The following is a 12,902-nucleotide window of genomic DNA, read 5'->3' as shown; positions in this document are numbered from 1 at the left end:
TATAAATACGTACTGTTTCGCTCAGCAGATCAGTGTCTATTCCAGCAGGTTACAGTATGCTGCAGTGTGTGTGTTCCAGCAGGTTACAGTATGTTGCCTGAGTGTAATACCAGTGTGTGGCCGGAATTTCTATGTGCACATTAGACTGTAGTATTCGCACAGTCAGTTCGCGGGTACCGTGATCGAGCGTGAAGCCGCTATTAAGTTTCAAGTTCGTGGACTTCAACTTAATTGTGTTGGATATGGACTTATGCAGATTTCTATTGTGACAACTTTTACTCCGATAAGACGTGAGGTGAATTGTGTATCGTCTGGACATTATCTATTGACTGTTACTCTATACGAGTGTCTACGACCCACAAACGTTTTCGAGTGCTCAAATTGAAATTTTATGGACAGGACTTAGAATTGATTGATCCTTGCCGAGTACTAAATACTTTGAGTTATAAAACTGTTTGAATCCAAATTTAATTTACCAATCCATAAACTGTGTCGACATTTTAGGTCATAAACTGTGAACTGTGCATGTGTGAACAGTGCATTTCTATTCTAATAAGCAGTGTATTTCAATTCTGTGAACATTTAGTTTACGAACAGTCGAACCAAGGACTGTCAGTACTCAATTAATGTCGTCTTTGGTTTCATGTTATTCTCAATACGTGAATGAGTTCTGATTCACGAGCGGAACATTTTTATTTCATTTAAATTATATTGAGCAGTGCTTCAATGAACTGAGTCATGTGACATTACTTCACGTTGTACTAGTAACTCTGTTAAACTCGACAATCAGTTCCGAGTGGACTTTATTTTATGAATATTTCTTTCACTTGGCACGTGACAAAATTAAGTGACATTTCACCGAGACATTTGTGTTTGGACTTTGTTAAAAGCATTTATAAACACTCTCTCATCTGTGCAGAAGCAGCCTTTGCATTAACTCGCCCCAGAGCTTAACGATGTTCATTCATGTTCACCATTTACAAGGACTACCTCAACGCCATGGATTTTCAAGACACCGAATAGATCTTCTAGAACTTCCATCGGGGGACGAATGGTGGTTCGCTGCTATGGAAAATGGAGCTGCCGGAATCCAAGGACATCGCCAGCCATAGGACGAGGAACATTTTCGACTGTATACGCTGTACAGAGGTGATATTAATTTCAATCTTTTAATAAACTCTGAAAAAAGGTTTTTAGGATTTCTTTTAAACAAACCCTCTCCCTCTGTATGCACTTCAGCGACTGGTACACGCCCTGCGTCTCATCTCTACCGAAGTACCAAATTTACTGTTACAGTATAGCGAGCTGCATGTTATGTGCTGGTAAAGAAACCAGACTCTCTGAAGGAGACAATGGCTTTGAGTAGAGGAGCTTCTTTAGGTAGGTACTGGTCATCCGGTAGAGGAAATGCCACTGATTCTATTCTCCATGTTAGGGGTGGCCTCAATGAAAGCTAGCAGAATGTCTTTGGGAGTGGTGCGCCCACTGTAATAATAGTCAATAGGTGTCAGAGTGGAGCGGAATGAGAAGGCAAAATGGAGGTCGTGACTCAGGAGCTCTATGGCAAGGGTGACAAAAGAAGAATTGGGTTCCTTTCTCCTTCTGTGGTTCTATTCTTCTTACCCCATACTACAAGTGTTGTAGCTTGCGTATTTTCCAAATGAAGCCGGGAAGCAGAAATGAGCTTGTTGGAGGCTGAAAGAAATGGATATAGTAGAATTGAGATTAATGTCAAGAGAGTCCGGTCCCGTGGTGTAGGGGACAACGGGTCCACCTGTCACCCGGCTGGGTCAGGGTTTTTTAATTGTAAATGATTAATATCCCTGGCCTGGGGACCAGGTGTTTGTGCCATCCATAATGTTCCTTTCCTCCCATATGACTTCAATATGTGGAATAAAGGTAATGTATCAAGCCCCAGTTAATGATGGTTTCATTCAGTACTCCGAAACAGTTTTCCTCGCTCATCATGAGCTCTGTAACTTGTACCTGTCCATGTAATATGGGATGGTATACGAGTATCTGCCTTGCCTTGCTTCTCTTTATCCAGCCAGGCTGAAGTGCTGGCCTTCTGACCCCAACTTGGTAGGTTCAATCCTGGCTCAGTCCGGTGGCAAAATAAGTCAGCCTCGCATGGTAGATTTACTGGCACATGAAATAACTCCTGCAGGACTAAATTCCAGCATCTCCAAAAAATGTTGAATTAGTGGGAATTAAACCCAATAACATTATTTATTGTTGTTATCCTCTTCATCCATTTTGTGAGGTGCTTGTCCATGGGTCTTCAAGTTGATTGTCTCCTCTTTATCCTGAAAACTGAAATGGAGCCTTTTGAGACAAATCTTATAGAATAACTTAGGTGGCCTCACCCAGCTCCAGCTCCTAGGTAACTGCTGACCTTTAATAAACGTATTGCCTCAGTTACTGCGTGAAGGCATTTTGATTTGATGCCATTTAGGCTGCTGAGTGTCAATTTCGACTTTCTGTTTTACTCTACCAAATGTAGAGACACAGAAAACCATTGAGTTTTAATTAATGTTGCTGGGTAATTAACAAATGTGTCACCAGAGATTTTTCACATGCTGACATACAGTGCTGAATGGAGTTTTTTGCCGAGTTTGAACCTGTGATCGGCACTGTAGTACTGAGCTACAGAGGGAGCTCAGTTTTAAGGGGTAAACCGATGCAATCATTAAATGATCTTTAAAATCATGATCTTTTGTATTACAGTTGTAATCTCTTCTGGTTGGTTCTCATGATTTTTGAGCCTGATGGTGGAGTCCTTATAAGAAATAATTATGAAAATTCTTAGGTAACCCTTTATTTTAGTTCTTTGACTGACATAGTTTTCCATCTATCCTGGTCCACTAGCTCAGCCTAATGCAGGTGTCTCTCCACTACTATCAGCTGTTTCTGAATGCAGCACCGTTGATGAAGTGGCATCCAACAGATTCGGCACAACTGCTGATTCCAAAGGATTTTCTGACGATGTTATAACATCTGAATTTTTAGCTAGCAATTTCTCTTCTGCCACTTTTGTAGTTATTGAAGTCTCTTCACTTTTGATTGAGATTGGTGGAAGTACTTTCACAGGAAGCAAAGTACAAATTGGCTCCAAGATAGCATCTTGATCCAGGTAGGTTATGCCCTACAAGAAAGAAATTTCTTGATTTTATGCAGTTTTAATAAAACAAGCAAGAAATAGATATGGAAAAAGAAACCAATAAGACAACTTCTTGTTGAAATGAATGAATTAATGAAAACCAACATCAAAGAGAGATAAGAATAAAATAACATTGCATGTGTATGTTTGAGATTTGTGTACACAGTAATCCAGCACAAGGAGTGCAAAACTCCTTCAAAACTCAGTCAATTTTCAGAGCAATATCGCACAGATCCCGAGGATATGGTAGGTTGGAATGCAAACTCAGCAGTAGCTACCCAAAAGTTGCAGGCAGCAATGAGAGATACGTGTTATACTGCTGCCGATCCCATGTACCCTCACAAAGCCACCTAATGGCTAATATGTTACAAAACTAGCATAGGTTGAGCTGCTTACATTTCCACTAAACTCGACATTTTACCATCAGTTCTCACTAAGGCCTGATTGTCAACATAAATGCCTTTAAATAAGAAAGGAGTTAAAATAGCATAATAAAGTTACGATAGCAGGAAAGTGAATAAACAAAACTAACATTGTCTGGGGGTCAGCTGCAAATTCAAATTTCGAAAGAAAAGTCTGAACCCTCAATGCAATGAAAAGCAGCTTATTCTCAAAGTTAGACTGTAATGGGAAAAATTACTCCACGTGCAGTTCCCAGATGTTGCTCGATAAACCACCTGGAGAACAATTTATCTTAATGCACAGTATGGTTTGTTTAGGATGGCTAAAACACTGCAAGGAATTCAACAAAAATTTACTGGACTTAATTTATCATTGAAACCATCTGTTTAACATAAACAGAACGAAAGCACTCAGGTCATAATGAACACTGGTGTGGCTGATCTCGACAACCAAAATTAAGTAGATAAGGCAATATTTAGTTTTTTAAAACACATCTTTAATAGGAGAAAACAAAATTTCACCACTGAAATGTTGGCCAACGGGGTAGGAAAGGTATACAATTTCTGATCACTAGATATAATATAAAACAAAAGCTAAAGTTTTCCACCTATTCAATACCTTTAGCTTTTGTTTTACATAATATTGCTCTTCAATATGTAATAATATGAAATTTATTACCTATGATAATCACTAGATTGCGTGCAAAAAGGTCCACAGTGTTCATCTGGAGCAGTCCCCTTCTAACAATTCTATAGGACTAGCACTTGATGATTTCCAATCTTAAGCTAAAAGTCTGGAATGTGAGTTAGGATATTTTTATCACTGGCATTCTCACCACTCAAGACATTTTAGTAGGATTATTATTAATCACTAAAAATAAGGTCTTACAGGATGTTCTTTATTTATATTCCATCAAAATCATCAATTTATATTTACTCCCTAATACAAAAAAATACATTATAAGATGAAGAAGCAGCACTTCTGCTCCCCTCTCCATTGAACTGAGTCAATGCTCATAACATTCCCCTCCCCTCTTTGCACTAAATTTTCGGAACAACATTTCACATTTTTTGCATTAGCATTTAATGAATCCCAAATAAAGTTATTCTGACGCTAAATGTCTGGATATGGGTTACGTTATTCTTATCTGTCATGGATAAGAAACAAAATAACAACTAAATAATGAAATAATAAAACAAGTAATTACTGATGTACAAATTGCTTGAGAAAACAAAATTATATTTACATGTATAAAGAAACAAGAAATCAACAAAAAAATCTTACACACGCAATTTTTCGCACTCCACTCAATGAAAATCCTACAGTGATTTTATACATGATTACTTTAAAATGGAAGGAATCAAAAAACAAAAGATTACTGCCAAGAAAATCAGTTACTTAAGCAATAAACGTACTAAATCAGGAAACAATCATGGCAAACTCACTAACTTTCACCCTAGATTAATATTAATAGATACTACCTTTTCAATTAAGGAAATAATTCTATTAGAAAAAGTTTTCAAGTTCAATTATCATGAAAACTGTACCAAAAGCAACATAAAACAACTAATCACTGATGTAGAAAATGCTTGCTAAAACATACCCACCCTACAAAGAGAAAAACGTAGCCACCACCGAAGCCCTAAAAATAATTAGACATGAAAATTATTTTAAAAAGGAAGATTTAAATGATTAACAAGTAAAGTGTTGCATATTACAATCACATAAAGGTAAATAGTAAAGAAGAGGACATTGATGAAATTCACAGGCTGGAGAGAGTTACGGGCAAGTTCAGTTTATGTGAGCTCTAAAGGCAAACACAGTCATCCTCAATGTTAAGAACTTGAAAAGGAGAAAGGATTTGGGTGAGAAGGGGTATGGATAAGGAGACAATCACGGAACAGAAATTCTTGCGATTTCATTTCGTAAAAGCTAGGAATTACGGACTAAAGGGTCAAAAGCCTTATAGCAGGTGACTGAAAGAGGTCACGTAGTTGGACAATTAACCAGGTACGGAAAATGGGATAAGTACCTGAGTTCATCATCTCAGAAAGTGCTTCAACACCCAGTAGAGCAAGGAATCTGACAGTTAGCTGCCTGCGTACTGGCTGATAACAGAGAATCAGATGACAGCAGCGACCTTCATAATCTATGGAAGAGAGCAGACAGACAAACGACCAGTGGAGGGGGATGGACACAACCAGCTGACTGTCGAGCTGACACGAATCCAGGGGACAGCGGACCACGGAAGTAAAATGCTGGCAGCTAGAAGTAAATCCTTGAGTTTAATGGACTTTTGGGCTAAGAAGGGAAAACGACAGAAAGTCAATAAAGACAAATTATTAGTTCACAAGAGGGTAGTATTTTAGAATTGGAGAAAAAGAGTGTGACTAGATGTAACTTGACTGAGGGTAAAACTAAGAAATAACTAGAATGGAATATTGGTTCAGTCAATATAGAGTTTGTTTTAATAAGTTAGGGAATGAACAGGTTAAATTATTAATGGCAGCAATGCATATCATTACCTATGTTGAGAGTTGGATAACACCGGGATATGAAGTAACATATTTAGAATTTTAAAATGTATAACAAGACAAACGGTAGGAAATCTTGTACAGGTCGATATGCTGGTGGTATACTAACCTTAATAAGGGAAGAAATAGAGGAGAAAATTGAAAAAATTAAATCACATATAGAAGAAATAGTTTAGGTTAAAACAAGGCTCTTACCTCTTTCTGAACTTGGTGAAGCGTGATACCAAGGTGAGATGCCAAATTAGCAGGTACAAACACAAGATGAAGACACTTCTGTATGTAAGGCACCAACTCGTCAGCAAATAAAGTACACATGCGAGAGAAGTTATCTTTCTCAATCTGGTTCAAGGCTTGCTGTTCCTGGCGGTAGAATGCTAGAATACCCCTTGAAATACTCAAAAGGGATTCTTGGAGTTGATTAGTTACATTTTGAGCCACAGCAATCGGCATGCACAACCGCACTTCATTGAAGGCATCAATGATCCCATTACAGTACTCAGCAAGTGGGTAGAACTCCAGTAGGCTCTGTGGAGGCTGCTCCTGGTAACAGAAAAAATGACAAATACACACGAATCTGTGCAATAGCGAAGGAAAAGTCTTGTTTGGACAGGTAAAAAGAACTGAGGAGAAAAGGATATCAAAGCAGAATTTGGAGGGAAAGAGAGTAAAATGGATCCGTTTGTGCCCTTCCTCGATTGGCAAGTGGCCAACATTTCACCTTCATTCGAACAGGCTTTGTCAAGGATGACTGAAGGCAGAGAAGAAATGCAAGAATATTCATACTTGGTGCTTGGACTGTGCAGTTAAAGTGCAGTGTAGTATAGGGTTCTTCCTGTTGCTTTAGTGCTAACTTCCAAATGTGAGATGACAGTAACAGGATGGGATGTCTGCAGGGCGATGTGTGTTCGGTTTGTCTTGTGGCTCACTGATGTAGGCCTATCCACAGTCACATGGTATTCTCTATGACTTGATCTGATACATGTTTGTTCCTTTCCAATACTGTATACATGTTCCTGTTCCAGTTTGTTTAGCTCTGATCTATCTGACTAGTAAAGGATGACCTCCAACTCCGACAGGCAGGCGTACACAGGTCTACACCTGAGAGACTGGACGGTCTGTAGCCACAAGACAAAGAGAACACATGAGACACCCAGCAAGTCTTGAAGTCAGCCATAGCCAAAAACAGATCAGAGTGCAAATATCTCATCCTCCAAGTTAACTGCTTCTACTTGTCAATATCACCACAGAAAAATCAGAGAAGCCATAGAAATTCAAGAATACCCAAATAACGTCAATAAAGAGAGGGATTACTGCTATTCAACATTTGGAAACTGGCACTAAAAGGACGACAAGAACCCCTGAGTACAAATACTCCGGCCTTTCTTCTCTATCAGTCAACTTTGACAAACCCTACTGGAATGATGGCGAAACATTGGTCACTCATGAATCCAGAATGCGGTAAAACAGCACAATGCACCACGGACAACAGCGTCAGCTCCAGCTGCGAAAGTCTAAGAAGCAAGATAAATATAAGAAGAAGAAACATGGAATGGAACAGGAATACAGAAGATGAATGATGGAACGCGAGAGGAAGGTGAAGGAATACTAGAAATACCAAAACCAGCCTGGAGCTGGATAAGTCTAGTGTAGGAGGATAGAGAAGTGGTTCTGTGCTACTAGCGGGAGACTAATGGACGACTCTGTTGAGGGTGGTGGGTGACAAATGGCAACAAGATAGGTTAGACAAGTAGGCTATTGCAGCAGAGTGAACGTGTGTCTAGGCTACAGGTGAGGATGGATGCAGGAAGAAAACACCTTCTATAAGGAACTCTTTGAATTATGAAGTCTTAATGACGCCGAAAGTTCTATGTACTCCATACCTGTTTAATACTGTGACTTGCTAGAGTTGCACTTCTAATGATACTGGGTTGAGTTTTAGAGAGGGTAAAATGCTCCATATCATGTTCAAACTTTTTGGTGGCTTTTTTTATGGAACTGTCACAAAGTTGAGTGACAGTTCTTACAAATATTGGTGCTAGCAGTCCACGAAAGTCGGCACCAATACGACTGAACGACAGGCCAAAACACATGCACTGGCCGATAATTCCCTCCAGAGATTTGCCAACCCCTCGACTGAGATCATGTTCTAGGGTTTTCAGGAACTGTAAAATCTGAAATGGAGAAAGGAGTACAGTTTTAATAATATTTCAAGTATAATTTATCAAGAGTGTTATTATTTGAGGAGCTCATTTGCAAAATGTATTATCTCCATTACAAAATTAATTTTGCCTTTTTTTTTTTTTTTTTTGGTGCCATATTGGTCCCTACACCTTCTCTCAATAGAGGTAAACAATTTTGCTGAACATCTCCTGCAGAAATGGTTACAATGGTTTGTGTTTCAAGCAGCAACACTTCCTCCACTGTCTTATTTTTTGGCATTAAAACATAGTTCACACTTGTATTTGTTTCTGCTGATTATTATATTAAAGTAAATGAAACATTTGGTTAGAAACAGAAGGCACAATACACTTATAATATTACTGTTATCACAGCAACCTCACTGTGTCATATGAGCTACGTCCAAACAATTTTCATTTATTTCTCGTTCAGCTACATTTGTATACACTCCCACTCTTTTAATGAATGATGTACAACAGCAATCGCTTATCTGTCTGCAATGTGGGACATCTTTAGCTTCATTTCTCAACATTCTGTTTACATGGACATAACAGGCTTTGCAAATAGACACCTCACTTAGACATGACAGTATTTTGTATTTATGACTTGTAAAACAAGACAATACCTGATGTTTAACATAGACCATGCTTTACCTTTTCATGAAACAAACAAAAAATAAAAAAAACCACCCTGTGCTTAAACTGAACAGACTCAATGCTGTTCTGCAAAAGCATAAATCAAATTATTTTAAATTTAGATTCTGTTTTCTTTTCATAAAATTGTAGAACCTGCATCGGTGATATGTACTCTAGCTTCCAGAAAAGTTCTTTCTTTATAAATATCTATATATATCAAATAAGAGTGTTGTCTGTACATTGCTCAGAATTTGAAAAGAATGGTATTTCTGTATCGTTCATGTCCACTGTAACAAGGAAATGCACTTTTTACTTTTCCATAATTTCTGTCTGTCTGTATGTACACACATCACGAGAAAATGGCTGAAGAGAATTTAATGAAAATCGGTATGTAAATCTAGGCTATAAATCATTTCATTAATGTTGAGTGAAATGGTAGTTTAGGGGAAGGCCTAAAATTTAATTCACAAATATTTATATTATTAGTGGTCCTATTGATAAATAATGCATAACTAAAGTTATATAGAATTAAATTCCCGATCATTTATGTCTTATACATTTTTATCGTACCAGCAATGATAACACAGATATTCAATAATTTGTATTTTTGTTGCTAAGTCCATATCAACGCCAAGCCACGAGAAAATGGGTTAACAGAATTTAATGAAAATCGGTATATAGAGTCGGGGAATAAGAAACTACAGTCTAGGCTATAAACAATTTTATTTACCCTGGATGAAATTGTACTTTAGGGGAAGGCAACTAAATTTAATTTTTAAATACCTATGTATTGGTCTTATCAAAAATTACTACATAACAAAAGTTATAGAGAATACAATTTCCGATCATTTATGTTTTATTCAGTTTTACCATACCGACTATGATAAGAGTGGTATTTCAGAGTCGGAAGAAAACTAAATATGAAGGCCTACAATATCGAAAGTGCATAACATTGAGCAACAATAACATTACATTGACCACTGTGATGTTCTTTGTCTCTTATACTTCCACTCAACTCCGATAGAAGGGATTACTGCTGTGTACAAAGTATAACAACCTGACTGAATACTGGCGTGAAATGGCTGGGGAGTTAGAAAAACTTTATTCTTTAGCATGCCATTCCTCTGGTTCATACATTTTCTGATACTGCTGGTACATAACATACTGGTTCATCATAGTATTCCAGCTATTCGATCCCTACTCTGACGTGCTGTTTTGAATGAGCAGTGTGCCCACTTAAGGCAGAAGCTCAGTTAGTACCCTAGCAGCAGCAGTAGTAGTAGTAGTAGTAGTATGGTAGTAGTATGACCTGGTCTAGAATTACAATTTAGGCCTATTCCAAATTATAGCATCACAATTCACAAAATAACTCAAAATTCAACCCGGAAAAGAGCTGTTTCTTAAGAAAAGCTTCTTCATCTTCACTTTTATTAAATTCTACATTCATTTTATTCCAAATTAGCAGTGAAGAGGGGGTTTCCGCTCTGGCTTGGAGGAAAAATTTGAGTCCAAGTCCCGCTAGTGTAGTGAATTGAGATTTTCCGACTCATCGGGTACTTATAGGAAACGGATTAGTAAAAAGACAGTTTTTGCCCTGGGACTCTCCACTATTCGACTCCCCCCGCCGAAAAAAGATGATGAATGTTCACGGATCAGTGCTGTCTGCAGTTTGGTCATTCCAGCTCTGGAACTTTGGACTGTCAGATCGGTAGTGTTCGTTAAAAGTGAGAAAATGTGTGTTTTTTCATTTGATCGACTATTTCATATGAATCATATAGATGTTGATTCCCATAGGGAATCTGAAATATTTGTCCCGAATGAGTTAATTTATAATACCAATATAAATGGTCTGTTATAGGACATTATAAATTTTCCAGCTAACTCATTCCTAGTTGCCAGCATTTCACCACCGTGTGCTAGGTTGGGTTCATCAGTTGGTGCCTAGCACACCTACCAAGACGCTGGCTAGTGCATACCGTGGAGGCCACTGCGTAGGCTACTTGAAGCCACCGGCAGTGCCAATGCACTATGAGAGACTTCGTCTCATTACCAAAAATTGATGCCTGCTTGGCCATTAGATCATATAGATGTTGATTCCCCATAGGGAATCTGAAATATTTGTCCCGAATGAGTAAATTTATAATACCAATATAAATGGTCCGTTATTGGACATTATAAATTTTCCAGCTAACTCATTCCTAGTTGCCAGCGTTTCGGCCCCGTGTACTAGGTTGGGCTCATCAGTTGGTACCTAGCACACCTATCAAGACGTTGGCTAGTGCATACTGTGGAGGCCACTGCGTAGGCTACTTGAAGGTGTGCTAGGTACCAACTGATGAGCCCAACCTAGTACACGGGGCCGAAACGCTGGCAACTAGGAATGAGTTAGCTGGAAAATTTATGTCCAATAACGGACCATTTATATTGGTATTATAAATTTACTCATTCGGGACAAATATTTCAAATTCCCTATGGGAATCAACATCTATATGATCTGATGGCCAAGCAGGCATCAATTTTTGGTAATGAGACGAAGTCTCTCGTAGTGCATTGGCACTGCCGGTAGGTGTACTAGGTACCAACTGATGAACCCAACCTAGCACACGGGGGTGGTGAGTTAGGTGGAAAATTTATAATGTCCAATAATGGACCATTTACATTGGTATTATTTCATATGAAAGCATTGCTTTCAATTGCCAGATTCCTAATGACCTACGTTTATTTCAGTTGGGAAAACCACTAAGACGGTCTTTCTGAGGATGTAAAAAGGCAGGTGGAGTGTGAGTGTCTGACATTATAAAGAAAACTCCCCAACCTGATTGTGACTGATGGAAGGCAAGCAGGCCTACCTTTACAATGAAAATGCCCTAACCCAGTCTTCATATGAGAAAAGACGTTTGGTAAATTCCCCGTTGCGTTTCTAGGGTAACGTTAAGAGCTATGCAATTTAATACAATCTTGCTCACGTGTACACTACCTAACCTAGAATTCCATATACAAGATAGAATTCCGTAGCGAAGCACGGGTACATCAGCTAGTACTTTATAAACTCAGAAACAGTGTCCAACTATATAACCTTTACATCAGTTTTCACCGATATAACATGAATGGAGATTAGCAAGAGCAGAGTGTAAGGAACCGTGTTTGGAATTAGGAAGTGTAAAGATGATAATGTACAGAATGTATTATGCACCTATACTGACTTCTGCGGCTGAGACCTGGACAGTGTCAAGTAAGAAGGAGAGTAGAATTCAGGCCAACAAAATGAAATACGTAAGAAGTATGACAGGATAGACAGACTGAGAAACGATGTAAGAAAGGAGGTTGGAATGGAAAACTTAAATGAGATAACTGATAGGAGGAAACTAAGATGGTTTGGAAATGTACAGCGGGTGGATGAGAAAAAATACCAAAACAGATTATAGAGATGAAGTTTGGGAGAAAGAGAGCTAGAGGGAGAACTAGAACATGGTGGATCGATTCAATAAAGAACTGAGGAAGAAGAAGAAAGCTGAACTGGGACAAAATGATGGAAGGAGAGAGGAAGGTGGAGAAGTGCCATAAATATGCTGACCTGGCAATGGGAAAGGAGGAGGATGATGATGATGAACATGAAATGCTCTTCACTATTCAGCTTTACCAAACGATCAGCTCAGTCTCTAAAGCCTATGCCAAAAAACCTGAGGAAGGCTTTTACTGGTAGGGGTTACGTCACCCAGTCATGAACTCTCTCCCCAGACTCCACAACCTAATTATTGTTCAATACCACGTCACTCTACTCTCCATAAAATCAGTCACGTTTTCAGTTTTCTCTGATTTTCGCCGCACACCTGTGATCTTCCAAAATGCTGCAGTCACACCAAACCACAAAAAATGTTTTCACTCGCTATGAATGCCTCCCTCTGCATCTTTCCCCTGTAAACACAACTGCTGCAAGTCCTGCCATCTACATATACCAACATGGTCATCATAACTGCACTTCCTCAAACATCT

General features: G+C 38.6%; 2 protein-coding genes across 3 annotated transcripts in view; one reads left to right on the top strand and one right to left on the bottom strand.

Moving 5' to 3' along the window:
• LOC136881170 (KIF-binding protein) overlaps positions 1-12,902 on the top strand; it is a 160,198-nt gene that overhangs the window by 145,303 nt on the left and 1,993 nt on the right. The gene's annotated exons all lie outside the window — the stretch shown is intronic.
• The window catches only part of Cog8 (conserved oligomeric Golgi complex subunit 8), a 113,201-nt gene continuing 103,101 nt past the window's right edge, over positions 2,803-12,902 (bottom strand). The window contains exons 7-9 of the mRNA XM_067153831.2: positions 7,977-8,267; positions 6,292-6,636; positions 2,803-3,145 (exon numbers count right to left, since the gene is read on the bottom strand). Of these exons, the coding sequence (XP_067009932.2) occupies positions 2,870-3,145; positions 6,292-6,636; positions 7,977-8,267 (912 nt within the window). The 3' untranslated portion in view covers positions 2,803-2,869. The remainder of the gene's footprint in view (positions 3,146-6,291; positions 6,637-7,976; positions 8,268-12,902) is intronic.

Source organism: Anabrus simplex, chromosome 9, assembly GCF_040414725.1.
Source record: "Anabrus simplex isolate iqAnaSimp1 chromosome 9, ASM4041472v1, whole genome shotgun sequence".
NCBI classification, from domain to species: domain Eukaryota; kingdom Metazoa; phylum Arthropoda; class Insecta; order Orthoptera; family Tettigoniidae; genus Anabrus; species Anabrus simplex.
Note: the sequence above shows the minus strand (reverse complement) of the source record. Positions and strands in the feature narration are given on the sequence as shown.